Source organism: Canis lupus, chromosome 24 (genome assembly GCF_011100685.1).
Source record: "Canis lupus familiaris isolate Mischka breed German Shepherd chromosome 24, alternate assembly UU_Cfam_GSD_1.0, whole genome shotgun sequence".
Taxonomy (NCBI): domain Eukaryota; kingdom Metazoa; phylum Chordata; class Mammalia; order Carnivora; family Canidae; genus Canis; species Canis lupus.
In genome coordinates, this window is record NC_049245.1 from 31,847,867 (window position 1) to 31,870,529 (window position 22,663).

The following is a 22,663-nucleotide window of genomic DNA, read 5'->3' on the forward strand; positions in this document are numbered from 1 at the left end:
CTGTGTCTCTCATGAATAAATAAATTAAAAAACGAATCCTGAGTCAGCCGCTTAACTGAGCTATCCAGGTACCCCAGTGATTAACTTTCTAGGCTTAAAGAGAAAGAATGGGGATCCCTGGGTGGCCCAGCGGTTTGGTGTGCGCCTTCGGCCTGGGGCATGATCCTGGAGTCCCAGGATCGAGTTCCACATCGGGCTCCCTACATGGGGCCTGCTTTTCCCTCTGCCTGTGTCTGCCTCTATCTCATGAATGGATAAATAAAATCTTTAAAAGAAAAAAAAAGGAATCATGGTTCCTTCAAAAGTCAGAAGATAAAATATAAAAGGGTTTTAACAGGCAAAATTCCACCTTTGACCCCTTGGAGGAAGCCAAAATGGCTAGTTTCTTGTGCATCCTTCTGGAGAGGACATCTGGGAAAAATAGATACTCCCCAGGTAGTTTTAGCATAGTTCACTTGAATTTTACAAAGGCAAGTAATAGTATTGCAGCTCTTAACACTAGGAAACTATTTGTAATTAAATTTTTGTTTACTGTTAATGTCCATCTATTTATACTTATTTTGATTATTTCTTTTTAAAAAAACGTATGTATGTATTCATGAGAGACATGCAGAGGCAGGCTCCATGCAGGAAACCTGATGCGGGACTCCCATCACGCTCTGAGCCAAAGGCAGACGCTCAACCTCTGAGCCACCCAGGCGTCCCTATTTTGATTATTTCTAAGGAAGTCGTAGAATTAAGATTTTTAAGCAGGGGTAGGATTTAAATCCTGGTTCAGTTCCTAGCAGTCCTAAAGCGTTAAAAAAAAATGTGTTATTTTGATAACAGGAAAATCCCTTACAAAAAGCTGTATATCCTCTTCACACTCTCTTAATTATTTCTGTAATTGTTTCATTTACATATTTTTTTCCTCAATCATGAAAGTAAGTCTTGCTGTTTTATCCCTAAAAACTATTTCCTAGGAATGGGACATTCTCTTCATGTAACTACAGTGCCTACTGAAAATAGCATCAATAAAGTAGTTTCTAATCCATGGTCCATAGTTCTATTTCATTAATTGTCCATCAATGTCCTTTATATGAGCCAGGATCATTTGCCACACTTTGTTGTCTGTTCTTTGGTCTCGTTTAATCTGGACCAGGTCCTCAGCCTTTTTCTTGACCGTGTCATTTTTGAAGAGTAGAGGACAATTATTTAGAGAATTTCCCTCATTTGGGTTTGCCTGATGTCTTCTCATTACTGCATTTTTAGCAGGAATATCATGAGAATGAGACAGGACTGTCAGTGCATCATGTCTAGTCGTTTTGTAATAACCTGTAAATTCGTATTTCCTGTGAGAGTCGTAAGGTTAAAGTTCTTGTTTTTAGGGAGAGAGCCAGTCATTTCCAAATTTAAGAGCTGCTGAAGGGAGTTCTGTTGGCACTAGATTGTACTCCATTACCATTCAAAGTAGGAGAGTGGATAGATAAAAGATCAAATAGAACTCTGTCCTAATTCAGGAAACAGCGCCCTCTAGTATTGTGGGGATAAATGCTGTTATCAAAGCACTTGGCAGTCACTCCTTAAAGATTAGCTGCTCTTAGTAAAACATTCTGTAAATCGCCAAACCTTAAAACTCTTCTAGCCAGTTGAGGAAAGGGTAGACAAAGCAGAATTGCTGAATATGGTGCTCAAGTATTAAAGTGGCCACTACTATCACTATTCTAAGCAGTCTTGAGTGTGCTATTTAAATACATTGCTGTTCCTTTGATTTTACAAGATTGTAGACAGCAGCTAGAAGAATAGTATGATGAGCCTACTGGATACTACATGCTTCCTCTCCAAGGTAATTTTGAAAGAACCCTAGACACTCCAGCTGAAGGTAGTTCACTGTGCACCTCTAAAAGACATCTTAAGTCTCCTTAATCTCTTGTTCTTTGCAGTATATTTGTTGAAGGTCATGAGTAGTTTCTCAGTCTTGATTTTGCTCATTGCATCCTCCTGATACCATTTAGCATGTTCTAGACCTGAGAACAGTGCTTCTCAAATTGTGCCTGGACCAGTAACCTCAGCATCATCTGGGAATTTGTTTAAAATGTAGTTTCTTAAGCCTGACCTTAGATCACTGAATCAGAAACTTAAGTGGAGCCCAGCCACAGGCGTTCCAAGTGATTCTGGTGCATGCTCAAATTTGAGACCCATTTTAGAGGCTTTTATCAGATTCTGGTGGGGGGAGATGTTCTTCCCAAAAAATACATGGGTATTTTTTGTCATTGGCAGCCATTGATGATCTTTGCCTAGATTCATTAAACCATGAACCCATGATTTGTTTTTTTTATATATAAATTTATTTTTTATTGTTCAATTTGCCAACATATAGAATAACACCCAGTGCTCATCCCATCAAGTGCCCACCTCAGTGCCCGTCACCCAGTCACGCCCACCCCACCTCCCCTTCCACCACCCCTATAACCCATGATTTGAAACACATTTTTCAGTCCATGGCAGTTTTCCTTATTGGTGTTACCTTGTTCTACCTTTAGTCAGTGGAAGTCCATGCAAGTTGCCTCCTGAGTTCCTTCAGAGCAGCCCTAAAATAATCTTAACAGTTTCCTTGCTTTTTTAGTATGGTAGGATTTTCAGGTTCAACTTTCTAGTCTCAGACCTGCTCCAACAAGCCCTGGTTATCTGTATTGAAAGGGTATTTAGCAAGCGCAATCTGGGCCCTTGGGTGTTCATTGCTTCCAGTTGGGTCTTTCTCAGTCCCCTTCCAGATCAGACTACTTTCTGCTCTTGTGAAGGGCTTGCATGCTAAAAATCCCCTCAGCTGACTTGGTGCAGCAGTGAAGCCACTAGCCATCTCTCTCGTCTTCCGGTATTCTGGTTGGTCAGGGTCCCTCTTACAGAGTGAAGCCTGCTAGTAAGAGACAGCATTACAGAGAAACTTTAATCTACTCAGCAGAGCAAGTAGTGTGTGGACACCCTGCCCTAATAGATGTTCAGCTGAATTCTGGGTCAGTTCTGGCAAAGGAGTGAGGAAACTTTAACATCCCTATAAGAACCTCTTCTGCTTCTTCAGAGAGTTTAAAGCAAATAATGTGGCCTCTTGCTCTGGATAACAGGAATAGAGGGAAATTCAGAGTCTAAATTGCAGTGTGATTGTAGAGTACACAACAGCGTTATAATTGGAATGAGGAAATAAGATCTTAACAGCTTTCGTCCACCTTTGGATGACATTCTCCTGCAGACCTAGTAAGAACTCAAGCATGGATAGCTGTGGCTGTGACTTAGTAATAAGCTGATCAGTGTAATACCCTGAGTCATAATGTCCAAACTCACATTCAATAAACACTTATTAAAGGCCTTGCCAGGGGCGCCTGAGTGGCTCAGTCGGTTAAGTGTGTCATTGGCTGAGGTCATGACCCCAGGGTCTGGGGATGAAGCGCTGCATCAGGCTCCTTGCTCACCAGGGAGCCTGTTTCTTCCTCTCCCTCTGCCTGCTGCTCCCCCTGCTTGTGTTCTCTTTGTCAAATGAAGAAAATCTAATAAATACATGCATGCCTTGCCAGATTCTTTTGTAGATCCACATATATTTGTATACCCAATCCTCCCTTCATTAGAATACCTACTGTCCCTTGATTTAGCCAGTAGAACTTTGGCAGGTATGACCTGTTTATTAGACTAGATATTACCCTCCCCTCCCCCAAAGATGCCTATCTTTCAACCCTATAACCTGGGAGTATATTACCTTTCATGGTAAAAGGAACTTTGAAATGTGACTAAATTAAAGTCTGGAAATGGGAAGATTATCCTGGGTTATCCTTGTGGGCCCAGTGTAATCACAATAGGAAGCTTGGGAGGTAAAAAGATCAGAAAAAGTTGATGTGAAAACCAGCAAAATCAGATTAGAAGATACTACCCTACCAGCCTTGAAGACAGAAGGGACTGCTAGGCAATAAAAGTAAATTCTCTACAGCCTCTGGAGGAAGCACAGATCTACCCACAGCTTGACCTTGTGAAGGTCCTCTCCAGGCTAAACCTCCCCTCAGCTCATTTGGACTTCTGACCTCTACAACTGTAAGTACATTTTTATTTGAAGCCACCAAATTTATGGAAATTAGTGCAGTCATGGGAGACATGCAGCATGACTACAGGCTTAAGGAGTACTGGCACACTAGGCTTGGTCTTTGGCATCTCAGCCATCACCATGAGAATAATAGCATCTATCAGGCTGTTAGTCCTAGGAGATGAGACAGGTGGGGCCAAGCTGGCTGTTAGCCTCGGCCACCTACAGCTTAAAACAGCTCAGCCTAAATCCACCAACCTGCAGTTGTATGAAAAAGAAATACTTAGGAGGTTATTTCATGTTTGCCTAACAGATAGATACTTGACATTTGGCTCATCCCACACCACCACCCCTCCACTCTCTGCCTGTTCTAAGCCCCAGGGAGCTAACTTCCATTGGCTCTATCCACACACTGCTTTGCCCTTTGATTTCTGATTAGGTTCAGCCATTAGGGATCTGCAATAGGATATGGGAGAAATTAAGAGTGGATTACTTTGGGACAGCGGGGTGGCTCAGCGGTTGAGCATCTGCCTTCAGCTCAGGGCGTGATCCTGGGGTCCTGGGATCGAGTCCCATATGGGCTCCCTGCATGGAGCCTGCTTCTCCCTCTGCCTGTGTCCCTCATGAATAAATAAAATCTTTTTAATAAACAAAACATTGGAATACTTTCAGCAACTCCCTGTGCAGTTCAGGCGGGTGGTGGCTCTCATCGGAAGGGCATAGTGCCTTCTACATGTTGTTCCTCTTTTTTTTTTTTTTTTAATGAGAGAGAGAGAGAGAGGCAGAGACATAGTCAGAGGGAGAAGCAGGCTCCATGCACCGGGAGCCCGACGTGAGATTCGATCCCGGGTCTCCAGGATCGCGCCCCGGGCCAAAGGCAGGCGCTAAACCGCTGTACCACCCAGGGATCCCTACATGTTGTTCCTCTTTAAGCACTGTCTCCCCAGCCCCCGTGGTCTTTTGCTAACAATTGTGATTTTCCAACCACCTGCCCACACCTTTAAAAACACCATCTATTAAATTATCTTCAAAGTGTGTGCTATGTTTCCTGTCATGACCCTAATATAACAAGTATTTCCTATTTCAATAAAGTATAAAACCTTACACTTACTTGATGTTGCTCAAGCAAAGTTGTAGAAGTTGGCTTTTTTCATTTGCTCATCAAAGCCAGGAAGAGGTTCTTGAGTTAACAAGTACACCAAGGAACTTTATTTTTGCCTCTCAGTAGATAAACTTCTAAGGGCGATACCCACGCACTCTGCCACCCCCATAATGGCCAACATTGCCCAAGTACCTGCCTTGTATCAGAAAGCCAATGTAATGTGTTCCTTAAGTGGAAGAAGGGAGATTGGAAGGAAGTCCCTAGCAACCCCATTCTAAACAGCTGATTATGGGATATGAAGTGCTATGGACTGAATGTTCATATCTCCCCCCTAAATTCATGTTGAAGGCCAATCTCCAGTGTGATAGTATTTGGAGGCAGGGATTCTGGGAGGTAATTAGGGTATGAAGGTGGAGCCCTCACGAATCAATTAGCACTCTTATAAAAGACCCCAGAAAGTTCCCTTGCCCCTTCTGCCATGTGAGGACACAGCAAGGAGATGGCTGGCTGTAAAGACAAGAAGTAGGCCTTCACTAGACATGAAATCTGCAGCACCTTAATCCTGGATTTTCTGGCCTCCAGAACTGTGAGAAATAAGTTTCTGTTGTAAGCCATCTAGTCTAGTCTATGGTGGTCTCTTCTAGCAGCCCAAATGCAGTAGGATATGTAGGTGTCTGATAAATGAAATTAGAAGATGGCCTGAAGCAGATAGAGCCAAAGCAAAGCAACATAATGGCTTGTACAGAGACCTCAGGTTCTTGGACCACCTTTCCTGAGTGATGTTCCCCTCCCCCCCGCCAGCCACTGACAAGCTAATTCTTTCAGAAGAAAGTCCTTGGTACTGGACTTCCTTGGAGATCCAATTTGGGCTTCTGGCCTCCGGAACTACAAGGTAATAAATTTATGCTGTTTTAAGTCACTAATTTGTTCAACAACAGAATATGAACATATCTTGATTTTTTTTTTAAAGATTTATTTATTTGTTTATGATAGACACAGAAGCAGAGACACAGGAGGGAGAAGCAGGCTCCATGCCGGGATCCCAATGTAGGGCTCGATCCCGGGACTCCAGGACCACGCCCTGGGCCAAAGGCAGGTGCTAAACCGCTGAGCCACCCAGGGATACCCGTGATTGAGTGATTCTTTTTTGTTAGGTTCCTCAGCGTCTTCCTAAGTGGAATTTTACCAGTATGTTGAGGACAAGGTTCCGATATTTAGCAGCCTGGAGTTAAGGGAAATAGCTGAGACTCTGGCCCTCACTGAAAACAAATTCTAGCAGTTACAAACATAAGGTTTCATTCCCAAAATCAAATAAAAATTTTGTCAATATCTGATGTTCTGGGTAATGTAAACCCATGCCCTGGGGGAGAGCAGGACCTGAAGCTGATTCTATTTGGAAACTTGGGTCTCCCTTGCCTTTCCCCCTATGGAGCCCACACCTGGAGGTGTCCAGTCTATACTGGTTTCAGTTTCTATTCACAGTATCAACTGGACTTAAGATCCCATCTCCTGCCATTAAGTGTGCGATGAAACCCAAGTCCCTATGACCACTTCAGGACAAGCCAGACACCAGGCCACCTCCCTCCCTATTGCTCTGTTTCCCTCTTTTTGTTTCTGACTCCTGCTGGTTACCTTTTCTTGCAAATTCAGACATGACTTTACTCTTCTTCCTTTGCTTGCTTTTTTCTTGTAATATTTTACACAGGATTTTGGGGGTGTTTATGCTAGAAGGGGCTCCCTATTAGTAAAATCTGTCATGTTGGAACCAGAAGTGTTTCCACACTGAACACAAAGGGCACATTTTATGATTTTCCTAAAATACATAGACTGCCCCAATGGTGAATTAAATTCTGTAAAAATAGGTGTGGGCTGCTTAAAACAGTTTTCCCAGCGCTTCTATTAACATTTCAAATTTAGGCCCACTCAGGTAGAAGATTAACTTGGAGAAGACAACTGAGAGCTATTGAGTTGCACAAGAGGGGTCTGTCACCAGAGGGAAGAACTGGACTTGCTCCCATGCTCCTGAGAGCATACTGGAGCAGCAGAACAAATGCTGGCTATGAGAGAGACAACTTCCCCCAGAAAACACCAGCTTGGGAGGAGCTCTCCATCCCTGACGTCCCCGTCAGGCAAGCAAGACCATCGAAAGTATCAGGACCACCTGTTCATACTGTTAACCGGCAGAACAATCCTGTCTCAGCAACTCATGTTGGTTGGTTCCTACATCCTGCTAGCTCAGATTCCACTTGTCTGTCTGAATCACTGTCTGCAAGATGCATTTGTAATTGAGAAGCCATGTGTTTGTGTAGTTTCATCACTTTCTTGTAATCCGAATACCTAAAATAAACCTTTTGGAAAATCTAGAACAAGCAGTCTGGGTAGAGAGGAGAGAAAAAAAAGAGTGGATGGTTGTGTGTGTATCGGTGTGTATAAAGAGACTTCCATTGTTATGGCAACCAGCGTCCTCAACTGATGCAGTTCTGTTCCCAATAATATGAGACGTGATTAAAAATTGACATTGCAGCAAGGAAGAACACATGTAATGCGTTGGCGTGGCAACCAGAATAAAGTCTGCATAAATTTAAACCTGACAATCAGAATTTGGGGGAATTTGCCTGCAATTAATTAGGAATCCTTTTTTCATCTGAACTGGAAGTCGGAAGCCTGGAGGTCTGACCCGTGGCCATGACCTTAGGTCAAATGGACCTCAGTGTCCTTTTCCGTTAAAATAAGGGATTAGGTTAAATCTTTTCGTGCGGGTGGAGGGGGTGGGCCCTCGGGTCTAAGCTATACTAAGAGTTGCCCTGTTTTCATCCACATGCAAGATATTATTAGCAGGTATTTATTGAGCACCCACTCAGTGTCCAGCTAGGCACTAAGGATACAGAAACTCTTGGAGCTTGCAGTCTTTCAACCTCTCCAATTACACAAATCTATGTGAAGCTACAGCTTGTGATGTTTGTAAATAGGTATTTTGTGCTGTAAGAACCAGCAACAGAGAAATGACTGAAGCGCAGAGAAGCAGTGACTTGCTCAGGGCAACACGAGAACCGTGTGCCACGAAGTAGGCAAGTCTTTACAAATGGAGAAATGGGAGCGCCAGGAGGATACGGTGATGTCCGGGTCACCCCAGCAGCCGTGCCCTAGGGTCGTCTAAACGCAGGCGCGGCTAATGCTGCCCCTTACGCCTGGTAGGGGTGGGGATCGGAGCCCCTTCTCGGGGGGCGGGGGGTGTGGCGGCGCCGCGGGAAGGCGACCCGGCCGCTGTGCGTGCGGGAGCGCGGCCCCCTCTTTTGTCACTGAGCACGCAGCGGGGGCCCAGCGGGCGCTCCCTCCGGCTCGGCGGGTCCCGCGCCCCGCTGCGCGCTGCAGGCCGTGGATGCATCTCCACCCGCCTCGCCCGCGCAGCGGCCCGGCTGCAGGGGGAGAAGCCCCCGGGCCCCCGCGGCCCGGCCCGCGCCCCGCGACCCGGCTCGGCGCGCGCTCGGCGCCCCGCGTCCTGCAGGGAGACGGGCCCGCCCCCTGTGCGCGCAGGCGCGCGGCGCGCGGGGCTCGGGGCTCGGGAGGCAGCTCGGCGCCGGGCGGCCGCGGGCGGGCCTCGCAGGTAGGGAGTCCGCGGCGGGGATCGGCCCGGGGTGCGGAAGGCCGCCCGCCGCCGCCCGCCGCCCGCCGCCGCCGCCCGCCGCCCGCCGCCCGTGCCTGGTGCCCGGTGCGCGGTGCCCGGTGCGCGGCCCGTGGCGAGCGCCGCCGGCGGGGGGCGCGGGCTGGGGAGGGGGCGCGGGGAGCGGGGCGGAGGGGGTCCGCGGAGGGGCGCGGGCGGGGGGCGGGGGCTGCGGGGGCGACCGCGGGCGGGGGAGGCGGCGGCTCTGCTGGTAGCGAAATGCAGTCAATTAAGAGTTTTTCATTAATACGACGGAGGGTGTAGAGGGCGGGCTTCGGGGTTTCTTGGGAAATGGGTCATTTGGCAAACTTTCTTTTTCCTAGCGTTGATTTCCGATTTTTGTAACGGGAAATGGGATTATTACTATTTTGCCACAAAGAGAAAGAATAAAAAGAATTCCGCCATTTTGGGTTTTTTAAAAAGTAACCGTTGCGCGGAGCCGACGGGCCCGTGGGCGCCGCGCCCGCCGCCCTGGGTGCTGGTCCCCGGAGGGCGCCGACCCCGGAGCCGGCCCGCCCGCTCCCGCCGCCCGGCCGCCGCCGCGGGGGGCAGGCCCCAAGTTTGTGGCGCTCCGTGGCGCTGGGCGTCTGCGTGTGTTGGGGTGCGCTCGGGGCGGGGAGGTGCCGGGGCGCCAGCCCCCCACCCCCGACACCGAGAGCCAGGGCTTTGGGTGAGCGTCTGCTGTATTCGAGGCCTTGAGCGGCAAGCAGCTGGGAGGAACCTTAGCGGAGAGACGACGAGAAGATAAACGGGGACACGCTCATTCAACAGATATTTACTGAGCAAGTGCTATGTGCCCGACAGCCGCGCTGGGCCCGGGACCCAATGGCTGTTTTAGGTCAGGTTCCCTGGAACCAGACTCCCAGAGGGAGATGTGGGCGCAGGTTTACTGGAGTGCCCTTGGGAATATCACCTGTAGGACAGCGAAGATGGCAATGTGGTTGGCAGAGGTTGGGACAGCCAGTGTAGTCCCAACAGAGGCCTCAGCCAGTCCCAAGGGAAGCTCTGGAGGCGACAGGGCCCTGCTGAGATACACCAAATTGAGGCCAGGGGGGGCGAGGCCTTTATTCCCCTTATCAACTAGTCTGACAGGATGGCTGCTTCCAGGAGAGGGCACTTGGGCGAGGCAGCTCCCTGGCTGAGGGCAGTTCCCAGGGAAGCTGACAACCTTCAGGGCAGCAGAGATGTCCCACTTTATCCCCTCCTCGCCTAGCCTCTGAGCAGCACAGCCAGGGGAGATCGTATTTTAATCCCAAAGGCAAGAATGGCTAGACCTTTTATGGATTCAAAACCATCGTTTCTTATTTTGTTGACTACTTTTTACTCCCAGCTCTCTGATTCATTCATTTGGTGACGGTGACGATTTGTTGAGTGCAGCCTCTCTGTCAGGCTTTTTGCACATCAACTGCTTTGTTCGGTCTCATGGGGGAGACAGACAAGTTAATGCATAGTTAGACTGTGGTGGAGTGGAGCACAGCCCAGGGGATGATTAACTTTGGTGGGGTGGATTCTGGGAAGGCTTCAAAGAAGAGGTGTCACTCAAGGCGGATCTCGGAGGATGATTAGGATTTTTGCAGACCTATGGGATGTGGAAAGGAACAATATACGCAGAGGACACATTAGTGGGTTTCTGAGGGTGTGACCAGGTTGTAGGGATAGGAGTGGATGGGTTCCTGGGACCTGGCTTAGGCCTGGGAGCCATTTGAGAATGGTTGTGCCACTGTGTGTGTACCAAGTGAGACAATGTTTATCAAAATGCTGCTTGAGCTGGAAACACAAGGGGAGGCAGCAGGAGAGGAAGAGTGAATTCAAATCACAGAGAAAGCAGTTATAGGCCTCAGAAGAATGCATGGTCTAGCTGGGGAGGAAGAGCACAGAAACAGTAGGTGCTGCTAGTCAGAAGCCCGCAAGTACATGTGTTGGGTCCCAACATCACAGATGCACTGGATCCTCTTTCCTCCTGCATATTCAAGGACTTGTCTTCTAGAATTATTCTCTTCCCCCTGCACTGTCCGTTTTTTTCCTCTCCACAGGCTCATTTTCATCAGGTAAAAACTTGCTGTACCATCTCCTATTTAAAAACAAACCAACAAACACCCACACCCCTTCCAGTGATGTGAGGCCACATCACTCTCCAAACATGTCCCCCAGTTCCATGCTCTCCTCCTTCACAGCACAACTCCTTGAGAGAGTTGCTCATCCCATCGTTTCCACTTCCCTTCCTCCCATTCTCTACGAGGAGCAATCCTTTTTGTCAGTTTCCCCTGCTAGAACATAGAGTCTGTGGCAGAGGTATTTGTTTTGTTCACTGACAAATCTGCATTGCCTAGAATAGTACCTAGCACATAGCAGGTGCCCAACAAATACTGAGCTAATCCATGATCTGTCTCTAGAACCTACCCGGATCGGTTTTTTTTTTTTTTTTTTTTTTTTTGTATCCACAGCTCCTCAGAAGTGGCTCCTGTTAGGGTTTCTAAGGACCTCCTTATTGCCCCAGTGGTCAGCTCTCAGCCCTCACCTGACTTGATCTGTCAGTGGCATTTCACACCATTGAGCAGTCCCACTGTCCTGAAAACTTCCGTCATGTGTCCTCCAGAAGCTCAGACTCTTCTGGATCCCCTCCGACCTGACAGCAGGCTCTTTTACCAGATCTTCCTCTTCCCAACCTATAAATCTTGGTGAGCTCCAAAGCTCCTGCCTTTTTCTTTATACTCAGTTCTGTGGATTTAAAAGCCAGCTTTACACGATGGCTCTCAAATTTACATCTCCAGCCCAACGTTACCCCTTATTTCTCCAATATTTGCTTCACGAGAGCACTCTGTCTTGTTTGAGACTGTATTCCCAGAGCACAGAATGGAGCTGACACCTCGTTGGCCCTCCAGTGTTTGCTGAAACAAGAGCAACAGACTTGCACAGCAGGGCAGTCCCCTCAGCCAGCCTTCCTGGACACACCTGAAACATGAGAGAGGTTTTGAAACAGGAACAGAGTTCTTCCAGGAGTAACCACACACTCACTCTTAGTGACTGCCAAGGTTTTGAATAAAGAGATTGATTCTGGGATGCCTGGGTGGCTCAATGGTTGGGCGTCTGCCTTTGGCTCAGGGCATGATCCCAGTTTAGGGATCTAGTCCCACATCAGGATCCCTGTGAGGAGCCTGCTTCTCCCTCCGCCTGTGTCTCTGCCTCTCTCTCTGCGTGTCTCTCATGAATAAATAAATAAAAAATCTTAAAAAAAAAAAAGATTGGCTATTTAAAAGAACTTAAAGTGATACGTCAGTTACTTACGTCAGTACGTCAACAAAGCAAAATAATTAGAATTGAAATTCAGGGAATTCTATTTTATAAAATTTTAACGAGAAACACCTTGGTTTGAGTGTTGCCTTCATTAATCAGGTTTTCTACTTAGCCTTTGCCTGCCTGATTATATATAATATAGAGGATGGACTCTGTATTTTAGGGAGGAAAAGCTGGAAAATAAATGTGCACAAGAAAGACCAGCAGGAGGGAGGGGGGTTGGAGAGATAGCAACCTGTCCAAGCCGACTTTGCCAACAAGCAGCTTCCACTTTATCGTTACCCACCGGAAGCTACCAAACCCCCTGGAATTTCTGTTAAACGGGAGTAGATTGGTGTTTGTTGAAGGCCTGCTGCTACCAAGACCACATGTTTTTCCCATGTGATCTTCACCAGAACGCTTTGAGGTAGATATCATTACTGCATTTATTTTACACACAAGGAAACTGAGGCTCACATCGAGTAAGCTACTTACTCAGCATCAGAGGTGTTAAGTGCTGGAGCTGAGATTCACACTGTCCTAAGTCTGTCTTGAGCAGAGGCCATGTTTTCCTTTAACCTGTATGCCAGAAGCCATTTTCAAGTATTGCTAACACCTTAAAGCAACCAGGTATCAATCACACATACAGAGCTTTTTATTAAGTTGAAATTACTGAAATCCAACACATTTATTTAGCACCTGCTGTGTGCCCAACAAATACTGAGTGAATAGCAGTGAACAAGACAGATACAATCTTTGCCTTCATGGAACTTCCATTTCAATGGGGATGACCAATCAAACTCTATTAAGTAAATGAAGATTGTTATTGGTTATAATGAAGGATGCAAAGGAAATCAACACAGTAGTAGGATAAGCAGTGGTGGAGTGGGTGAAGGGTGTGCTGCTTTAAACTGACTGGCCAGGAAAGGCCTCTTCTGAGGTGACCACTGAGCCAGGGTGTGGAGGACTAGAAGTGGACAGCCAGGCCAGAGCTTGGGGAGGAGCATTCTAAGCAGAGGGAGGAACACGGATCAAGGGCTCTGAGGTGGGAATATGTTTGTTAATCAGTAGAAGGAAACTAGTATTTGTTGGGGGTGGAGAACAGAGGAAGAGTGGTGGAGAATGGAGTCCAAGAGGAAGACAGGGGACAGATTCTTCTTTTTTTTTTTTTTTTTTAAGATTTTACTTATTTATTTATGAGACAGACACAGAGACACAGGCAGAGGGAGAAGCAGGCTCCATGCAGGGAACCTGACATGGGACTCGATCTCGGGTCTCCAGGATCCCCCCCTGGGCCAAAGGCAGGTGCTAAACCGCTAAGCCACCGGGCTGCCCCAGGGATCAGATTCTATAGGGTAAAGCACTTTGACAAGGGCAGTGGACAGCTATGAAAGAATCTAGATAGGGAAATTATGTGATTTGGTTTACATTTTTTAAGCTTTCTCTTACCAGAGTAGACTGGGGGCGGGGGCAAAAGAGGAAGAAGGTTGATGAGGTAGGAGGTGGTTTCTGAAGTCCAAGGAGAGCTGATGGCAGTTGGGACTAGCATGGCAGCAAGGAGCTGGACAGAAGTCAGACTTTGAGATGTGTTTTGAAGATGCAGGGATCCCTGGGTGGCGCAGCGGTTTAGCGCCTGCCTTTGGCCCAGGGCGCGATCCTGGAGACCCGGGATCGAATCCCACATCCGGCTCCCGGTGCATGGAGCCTGCTTCTCCCTCTGCCTGTGTCTCTGCCCCTCTCTCTCTCTGTGTGTGACTATCATAAATAAATAAAAATTAAAAAAAAAAAGAAGATGCAGCCGACAGGCCAATTTTAATATATGTTAAGTTTTACCGTCCAATACAGTGACTATGGGCACCATGACTATTTAAATTTAAGATTGAAAAATTCAGCTCTTTTACACCAGCCACTTTTCAGTAACCACATGTGGCTAGTGGCTACTCTGTTGGGCAATGTAGGCATGAGACATTCCCATCATTACAGAAAATTCTCCTGGACAGTGCTGGTAAGGCATTAGGACAGTGGCCAATACATTTAGGGAGTTAAGTAAATGATAAATATTAACTATACTTGTTATGTCATTAGTTCTTTTTCTCCCCATGTATTTACTTGCTCAATACCTCTTTTGCCCTTGCTTTATTATACTAAAGTCATGCACTACCTGGGTTCTCAAACAAAAGAATGTGATCGGAGAGGATCACCTCCCAGGAAAATGGACCTTACGAGTGAGAGAGAACCCGACCTGATACTTGAGGGCTCTAAACCCCCACAGGAAGAAGAGATTGATTCTCGTGGAGCTGGGGTAGGGGTTCAGAAGAGAGGAATTTGGACTTAGCCTGGGCTATGCCATGACTGCTAGCCAGATGGAACCTTGACCTGAGACGTACTCCCAGAGTCAGTTCTGTATATCACAGTTTACAGAGCACCCTCACCCATGCCCATCTTCCAGAGTCTGGGGGAGATGCAGGGCCTGGCAAGAGCCCTTGCCTGGGTGACCTGGTTACAGCCAGGAGCCAGACTTCATGTTATTCTCCTAAGACACCCTGCTTTCCTTAGGGCTGAGGGTTTCCTCTGCAGGTTGCCAGCATGAGGGTGACCAGCTCCTCCTCAAAGCCCCCTTCCTCCTTGATCATCGTGGGGGTTGTGTTCAGCTTGTAGGCCTACCAGGATGGAGGGGAATGCTGAAATGGAGATGCTGAGGACACTGAAGGGGCCCTCCACAGGAGAGGTCAACGTGCACCTGGTGGCCAGAGACAGCCCAGGTTCCGGCTCTCACCTGCCGGCTACCGCCTTCATCATCCCAGGTGGGCCAAGCCAGGGGCCCCCGGGGTGGGGGGAGCATCCCCATACCTACCTGCCTGAGCGGGTGTGGATCCCGGGAAGGACGTACTTTCACCTGCCTACACACATGCATGGGGCGGGGCCACGAGGCTCACCTGTGCCATGTCTGTCTATTTGTTCGCAGCCGGCTCAGCCACCCTTGGTCTGCCCAGCAGTGCCCTGGATGTTTCCTGTTTTCCGCGGGAGCCGATCCATGTGGGCGCCCCGGAGCGCGTGGCCGGCAGCCTACCTGTCACGGCCACCGTTCTGCCGCAGTTGAGCACGGAGCCTGCGGCCAGCGCCAGCGCCGCCACCGTGCGGCTCCTGGAGTGGACCGAGGCCACGGCCCCGCCTCCTGGGAGCGGCCTGCGGGTCGGTGTCTGCGGGGATTGGCGGGGGGCGGGGCTCGCGGCGGGGGGGGCGGGGCCGGGGCGGGGCTCGCGGCGGGGGGGCGGGGCGGGGGGGCGCCCGCGAGGAGGCCCCCGGGGGCGGCTCCGGGTGAGGGACTCGAGCCGCGTAGCTTGCGTGGAGGCGCTCGGAGCCTGGCGGGCTGCTGGGGGCGCGGCCTGCGCGAGGCACCGCGAGCCGAGCCCTGCGGGGTGAGGCGGCGGGCGGGGACCCTGCCGCTCGGAGGCGGGCCGGAGGGGGCGGGAGTCCCGGCCTCAGACCCTCCCACGCTCCAGTTCCGGATAAGCGAGTACGCGCCGCTGAACATGGTGGGAGCGGAGCAGCCCCCGAGCCCCGAGCTGCGGCCGGAAGGTGTGGCCGACTGTGAAGACCGCGAGGCCCCGGCGGGAGGTGGCGATGCGGGCACCCAGCCGCCGGGTAGGACCCTCCAGGCCCCAGGCTGGGGCCCTGCCCGGGTGCGGCGGGCCGGAGCTCCCTGGGGGGTCTTCACGGGCGGGGGGCGTGTTGGGGAGGGGAGGATGGGGTGGCTGGCCTGGGTTCTGCAGGTCCACCCCGGGACTGTCCTGAGGGGAGAAGGCCGTGGGGGCGCCCGTCCAGGGGAGCCCGAGGGGGGCGGAGCCTGGGCGCGGCTGTGTGGCTGCGAGGCCTGAGGCCCCTCTGGCCCCCACAGCGGACCTCCCCCAGGATCCTCCAGAAGACCCTCCGCAGAACCCCCCGGAAGAGGATGGCACCTGTCAGTGCCAGGAGTGTGGACCTCAGCAAAGTGCAGGTCCAGATCCTGCTTCCTCCAAAGATGACTGCCCCCAGCTGTTCCAAGAGCGGTGAGGGGGCGGATTGCAACCCTGCTTGCTCTGCCTTGGGGTGGGGGGGCATTCACCATTCCTGCTCAGGGCTCAGGAGAGGGACTGGGTGGTGCAGGGTGGGAGGTTCTTTCTCTCAGGCCTTCTGTCCCTCAGGTCAGTCATCGTGGAGAACTCCTCAGGCCAGAACTCCTGCACCAGCACTTCTGAGCTTCTCAAACCCATGAAGAAGAGGAAGCGCAGGGAATACCACAGCCCATCAGAGGAGGAGTCAGAGCCTGAGGCCCTGGTAGGAAGAGGGCAGTGGGGAGGGGAAGGGGAGGCTAGAGGCTACATGCCAATGCCCACTGTCCTCTCCATTAATCCAGGTGGTAGGGCCAGGCAAGAGGAGATACATGATGAGTCAGTCATCGTATTTTAGGGTCCCGTTTTGATCCAGGTCCTGTACTTGGTTAGAGGAAAATGATTAAATCACCCTTTTGCTTTTCTGGGGCTCCCATCTCTGTCTAGTGTCAGGGCTAAATCACATTCACATAAACCAGTACCCAAGTAGATGTGTAGGCAGATGGAAAGCTCCATCACTGGATCCAGTCACGAGGCCAGAGGCAGAGACTGTTGCAGAGAAGCTGGAAGAGGCAGAGCATGAAAGTTCCAGTGGGCAAGTAAAATCAACACACAGCAGGTCTGAGGAATGAGGAGGATTACAGTCAGACCGTGTAACTAGGGGCTGTATGCTCATGTGAGTTTGCACCCACGTGGTAGGAGGTTGTCTGCTGGAGCTGTGTTCCTGCTGGTAGCCTAGAAGGAATTCCACTTGGTTGGGACAGTACACCATGTGACCAAACAGCCAGGCAGGGGCCTGGAATAAAGTCTGAGGCTTCACCTCAACCCATGAGGACACGAATCAGGCTCGCCTTCCTACAGGAGAAGCAAGAAGAAGGAAAGGATCCAGAGGGACAACCGACTGCTAGCACCCCAGAAAGTGAGGAGTGGAACAACAGCCAGCCTGGTATGGTGGCCTCTGTGTATGTGTGTGTGTGTGTGTGTGTGTGTGTGTATGTTGATGTGATGTGTGTATACACTTTTGGAGGTGTGAGGCTGGGAGTAAGGGTCATGTATGTGATGGTACATATATAGATGAGTATAAATTTGCGTGTGAGCGAGAGAAAATGAGAGAGAGACAATGTTTCTGGTTTATGCGTTAGCATATGTGTATTTGGGGGAAATATATCATGTATTTGTTTATCCTCTGTTATCCAGTTGTGAATAGGCCTCACTCTCAGGTTCAGAATCCAAAGATTAAAACAGTTTTTGGTAGCACATGGCATTGCTTCCCTTTGGTGGTATGAGCAAGTTTGTACTGGTCATTGGACTGACCTTGCTATTTGAGGCCCCATTCTGGCCTTTTGGTTCTAAGAAAGGGAACAGAGGCCATTCAATAGTCAGCTCTGGCCCTCAGGCCTTCTCGATTCTAGTCAACTATTGCTAAGTAACGTTTATCACACTTGTAATCATCTAGGTACTCTATAACAGCTTGTTGAATGTCTATCTTCCTCCCTCAAAACAATTTATTTTATTAATCATTGCATCCATGGTGCTTAGCTCAGCGACTAGTGTTGAATAGACTCTCAAATGTTTGATCAGTACATGAATGCATGAGTTGCATGTTGGTAATTCCTCTCGGACCATGGTTCAGTTGCAAGAATCTTAGAGAGAGCCAGAGGGTGAGGTGAGTTCCTAGGACATTCTGCCTTGATGGATCCAGTACCAGCCAGAGGAACCCAGTCTGTGTCCTGGGCTTCAAACTCTGTAGTGCCTGTTAGAAATTTTGCTCATCACAACCAAACCAGATTTTCATTACTGTCTCTCACCCAAGGCTCTCACATCAGAAGCAAAAGTATAGCTCTCATAGGAGACAGTGTCTAACCACTCAACTGCTTTGTCTTACTTAGGGAAATAGATTCATGAACCATCATTCTTTTAGCTGGGTCCTGTTGACCAGTACACAATTATCTTTTGATTCATACCTTTTGCCATCTCAACTGTGAACATAGGTGTGGCATTGGTTTCTGGATATTTCCCCCTTTTGTCTTTTTTCCTTTTTTCAAGGGAAGATACTCTATCAGTTGACAGAAATTTGCATTTATGGCTAATTTTTTTTCCACTTGTTTTTGGGGTCTTTTGGCAGAAGAATCTAGCATGAGGGATGGAGGTAGCACGGTTGCTTTAGTGTCCTCTGTGTGGAAAACCTGTGTTTATAGTTTATGTTATACTCTGTTTGGCAGTTGGATGGCTAGCTACTGGGTTCATGTTGTAAGGGAGGACATATCTAGTTCTGATGGAATGTTCCAATAGTTTGAGAGTTAGAGCTGTTCCAAAAAAAAAAAAAAAAAGAGTTAGAGCTGTATAACTCACGTATGTACTCAGCCCCTCTCTCTCTCTCTCTCTCTCTCTCTCTCTCTCTCTCTCTCTCTCTCTCTCGTATGTATCTGCTTTGTCTTTTCAATGACCGCTTTGTGTGAGGATTAATTTTCTTACCATGGTAAAAGTCTTCACAATATATTTAGTCATTAATAGCAATTCTGATATTCTTGTGTCACCTCTCATTCTGCCCACATCCACATCAGGTATCTGTGGTGGCATTCTTCAGGGTCAACTTGTTAGAGCCTTTTCAGATTCAGAGCAGTCCTCCAAGCATCCTGTTCTGCCTCCCTATAGTTACCTTAGACATAGATTTTTGCCCATTCTCTCTCTCTCTCTTTTTATTTTTAAGATTTATTTATTTATTTTAGAGAATGGGAGGGGCAGAGGGAGAAGGCCAGAAAGAATCTAAAGCAGACTTCCTGCTTTAGATTGGGCAGAGCCCAATACAGGGCTCGATCTTATGACCCTGAGATCATGACCTGAGCTGAATTCAAGAGTCGGATGCTTAACCAACTGAGCCACCCAGGCACCCCACATTTTACCCATTCTTTTTTTTTTTTTTCATTTTTACCCATTCTTAATTGGGTTGTTTATCTTCTTATTGTTAATTCTTTGTATATTCTGCATATAAGTCCTTTGTCAGTTGTATGTGTTACAAATATTTTCCCCTAGTCTATGGCTTGCTTTTTCCTTTGTAAATGGTGTTTTTTAAGGAGAAAAATGTTTTCATTTTGATCATGTCCACTTTATCCATTTTTTGCAGTTAGTAATTCTTACATATCTTTACAAAGTACAGTTTTTTAACAGCTTTATGGAATTGTAAGTGATATACCATGTAATTCACCCATTTGACTTGTAGGATTCAGTGGTTTTTAGTGTATTCACAGAATTGTGCAGCCATCACCACAATTAATTTTAAAACATTTCCATCATTCCAAAAAGAAACCCTGTACCTATTCCCTCCAGACCACCCATCTTCCTGTAGTCCTAGGCAACCCCAGGTTTATTTTTTGTGGATATGGATTTGCCTATTTTGAATATTTCACATAAATGGGATCAGATAATACATGGCCATGTGTGACTGGCTTCTTTCACTTAGCACAGCATTTTATTTATTTTTTTTTAAAGATTTTATTTATTTATTCATGAGAGAGAGGCAGAGACAGGCAGAGGGAGAAGCAGGCTCCACACAGGGAGCCCGACGTGGGACTCGATCCTGGGTCTCCAGGATCAGGCCCTGGGCTGAAGGCAGCGCCAAACCGCTGGGCCACCAGGGCTGCCCTAGCACAGCATTTTCAAGGTTTATCCACATTGTAGCATGCATCAGTACCTCATTCCTTTTTATTGCTGAATGATATTGCATTGTATGGATGTATCACACTTTATTTATCAATCAGTGGGTGTATGGGTTGCTTCCACTTTTTTCTTCTGTGGGGAACCTGGTGTGGGACTCAATCCCAGGACCCTGGGATTGTGACCTAAACTAAACTAAAGAACTAAAGGCAGATGCTTAACTCCTGAGCTACCCAGGTGGCCCTCATTATGGTTGTTGATTTGCATTTCCCTGATGGCTAATGATGTTGAGCATCTTTTCATGTGCTTATTGGCCATTTATGTATTTTCTTTGGAAAAATATTTATTCAGAGCCGTGCCATTTTTAATTATATATGAGAAACACATTTTATATTAAAATATGAGGAGTGCCATATGGAATTGGGCAGCAAATTGTTGTGATTCAATGTGTGTGTGATTCAATATAAGTCATTAATCAGTATATCTCTTATAAATTCCTTCTTTTTTTAATTTTTATTTATTTATGATAGTCACAGAGAGAGAGAGAGAGAGAGAGAGGCAGAGGCACAGGCAGAGGGAGAAGCAGGCTCCATGCACCGGAACCCAACGTGGGATTCGATCCCGGGTCTCCAGGATCACGCCCTGGGCCAAAGGCAGGCGCTAAACTACCGTGCCACCCAGGGATCCCTTATAAATGCCTTCTTAATCAAGGTCCCTAATCTAAATTTACATTCAAAATTCTGTGAACTGTTTATTTTCCTGGGGAGATGGTCCATGGCTTCTGTTAGGTTTTCAGAAAGGTCCATTTATACTTACTAGAAACTGAAGGCCAGGTAAAGAGTAGACCATAGCATTATGGAGCCCAGCCTCGTGAGTTTGGTGTTCCCAGGCATGGATCCATATAAGGTATATGTTGAACACAAATAGCGGTCTCTTGATTAAGTTTTCTGTTTTAAAATGAACTAATTATGAATTGGCTAGCCATGCTGTGGAAGAGGTGAAGACAGACATATATCTGTAGGAAAGGACCCAGCACATGGCTGGCACCCTGCTGACTGTTTGTGATTGGTTATTCCCTAACCATGGCATTCTGCTCTTCTCTTTACATTTTCTGCTCTCCATTTTCTGACCTTGTAGTGAAAAGTCTGACTAGAACCAATAATTTGCAGATTATCTCTACCTAAATGACTGAAGCAATGCTGAAGGAACTTCCTTTTTTTTTTTTTTTTTTTCTGAAGGAACTTCCTAAGAGAGTGAACAGTAAAAGAGAAAATGGGAGGGAATGACTGTCATTCCAGGGATTCACCACTGAGTAGCTGGGTTTAGGGGAGGGAAAGAAGAATCACTGCCAACAAGAGAAGAGGAGGAAAATCCAGCTAAGAGAGCTCAGCAAGACGAAAATGCTCAGCTGGAAGGGGAGTTGTAGCACATGGAGATCAAGAGAGTTGAGGAATGAGTCATTGGACTGTGGCCCTGGGGTCTCAAGAGAACAGTTTCACTGGTGTGCAGACGTAGGCATGAACTGGGTGATTAAGAAGGAAATGTATCAGAAGGATGTAAAGTTGTTCATAATACTCCCCTTATCTTTTTAAAGTCTGTGGGATATGTAGATATCCTCTTTTTTATTTCTCTTGTTACTATGTGTGCTTTCTCTGTTTCTTTTCTTTCCAGCTTTATTGAGATCTAAGAGTTCAGGGACGCCTGGGTGGCCCAGTGGTTGAGCGTCTGCCTTTGGCTCAGGTTGTGATCCCGGAATCATGGGATCGATTCCCGTATCGGGCCCCCTTCGTGGAGCCTGTTTCTCCCTCTGCCTGTGTCTCTGCGTCTCTCTCTGTGTCTCTCATGAATAAATAAAATCTTTAAAAAAAAAATAAGAGTTCAGACAAGCAAAACACAATACTAGCCTTTAGAGAGCTCACAGTCTGGTGTCAGGGAGAGATATATGAACAGGTAGTTATTATGCAATGGTAGAGTAAGTATTCTGTTTAAGGTATGTAGGTGCAAAGGACTGTCACGGAACAAACTCTGCCTCATGTAGCCGAGGAAGGCTTCATGGAGTAGATGTGGTGACATTCCATCTATGCACACATCCATGCATCCAAGCATCCATACATCCATGCATGCATATATCCATCCTTCTAGTCATTTATTTAACATTTGGTGGTCATCTTTCTGTGTAAAACCTTGTGCTAGGTGCCAGAGCTGGGTCTTGAAGGATGAAAGAGGATAGGAGGATGGGACAGGGTGGGGGCAGGATCTCTGAAGCAGAGGGTTTAGAATGTGCAAAGGCACAGAAGCACACAGGGTCATGGAAATGCATGATTAGGCTAGTTCATGGAGAGCTTTGTATGCTGCAGAAAGGTGTTTGAGTTTTTGTATTTTTTTATTGTAAATCAGAAGCCATCCTAGACTTTAAAGCAAAGAAATAAGCCAGTTTTATTTTAGAGCTATTCTGGTAATAGACTGAATCTGAGGCAGAGAGTTCAGTCCAGAGGCTCTTGGACCAGGCCCAAAGCAAAATGAACAGTGAGCATGGAGAGGTGGGGATAGATTCAAGAGCCAGCTAGAAGTTGGGGTCAGCAGGACTCAGGGACTGAAGGATCCTAGGGGTGAAAAATGAGACATAAAGGATCCCTCCCAAATTCCTGGCCTATGTGGCTGGTTGAATAGATGCTGGTACCAGAGACTGAAATAGACTATCCGAGAAGGCCACAAGCTTTGGTGGAAAAGTTACAAGTTTGGTTTGGGACAGCTTGAGCTAGCTGAAGAAAGTGCTAGCCAAGAGCTTCTAGTCTAAGGAAGCAGGAATAAGCAAAGGAACACTTCTGGAAGTCAAG

At 47.8% G+C, this 22,663-nt stretch overlaps 1 protein-coding gene and 1 long non-coding RNA gene across 10 annotated transcripts in view; both read left to right on the plus strand.

Moving 5' to 3' along the window:
• The first annotated feature begins 221 nt into the window (after positions 1 to 221).
• LOC106557734 lies at positions 222 to 7,510 on the plus strand. Of its 2 annotated transcripts, XR_005377901.1 has the most exons (3): positions 222 to 4,056; positions 5,949 to 6,039; positions 6,141 to 7,510. It is a non-coding gene; the product is annotated as an uncharacterized LOC106557734 (long non-coding RNA). The 2 variants fall into 2 exon arrangements; XR_005377900.1 differs by lacking the exon at positions 222 to 4,056 and having other exon boundaries at positions 4,836 to 6,039.
• A 1,187-nt stretch (positions 7,511 to 8,697) lies between these two features.
• The window catches only part of L3MBTL1 (L3MBTL histone methyl-lysine binding protein 1), a 32,733-nt gene continuing 18,767 nt past the window's right edge, over positions 8,698 to 22,663 (plus strand). For all 8 annotated transcript variants that reach the window (XM_038572346.1, XM_038572348.1, XM_038572347.1 and 5 more), the window contains exons 1-7: positions 8,698 to 8,751; positions 14,733 to 14,885; positions 15,047 to 15,273; positions 15,585 to 15,726; positions 15,980 to 16,130; positions 16,266 to 16,398; positions 17,034 to 17,118. In XM_038572346.1, coding sequence (XP_038428274.1) covers positions 14,750 to 14,885; positions 15,047 to 15,273; positions 15,585 to 15,726; positions 15,980 to 16,130; positions 16,266 to 16,398; positions 17,034 to 17,118 — 874 coding nt within the window. In that variant the 5' untranslated portion in view covers positions 8,698 to 8,751; positions 14,733 to 14,749. The remainder of the gene's footprint in view (positions 8,752 to 14,732; positions 14,886 to 15,046; positions 15,274 to 15,584; positions 15,727 to 15,979; positions 16,131 to 16,265; positions 16,399 to 17,033; positions 17,119 to 22,663) is intronic.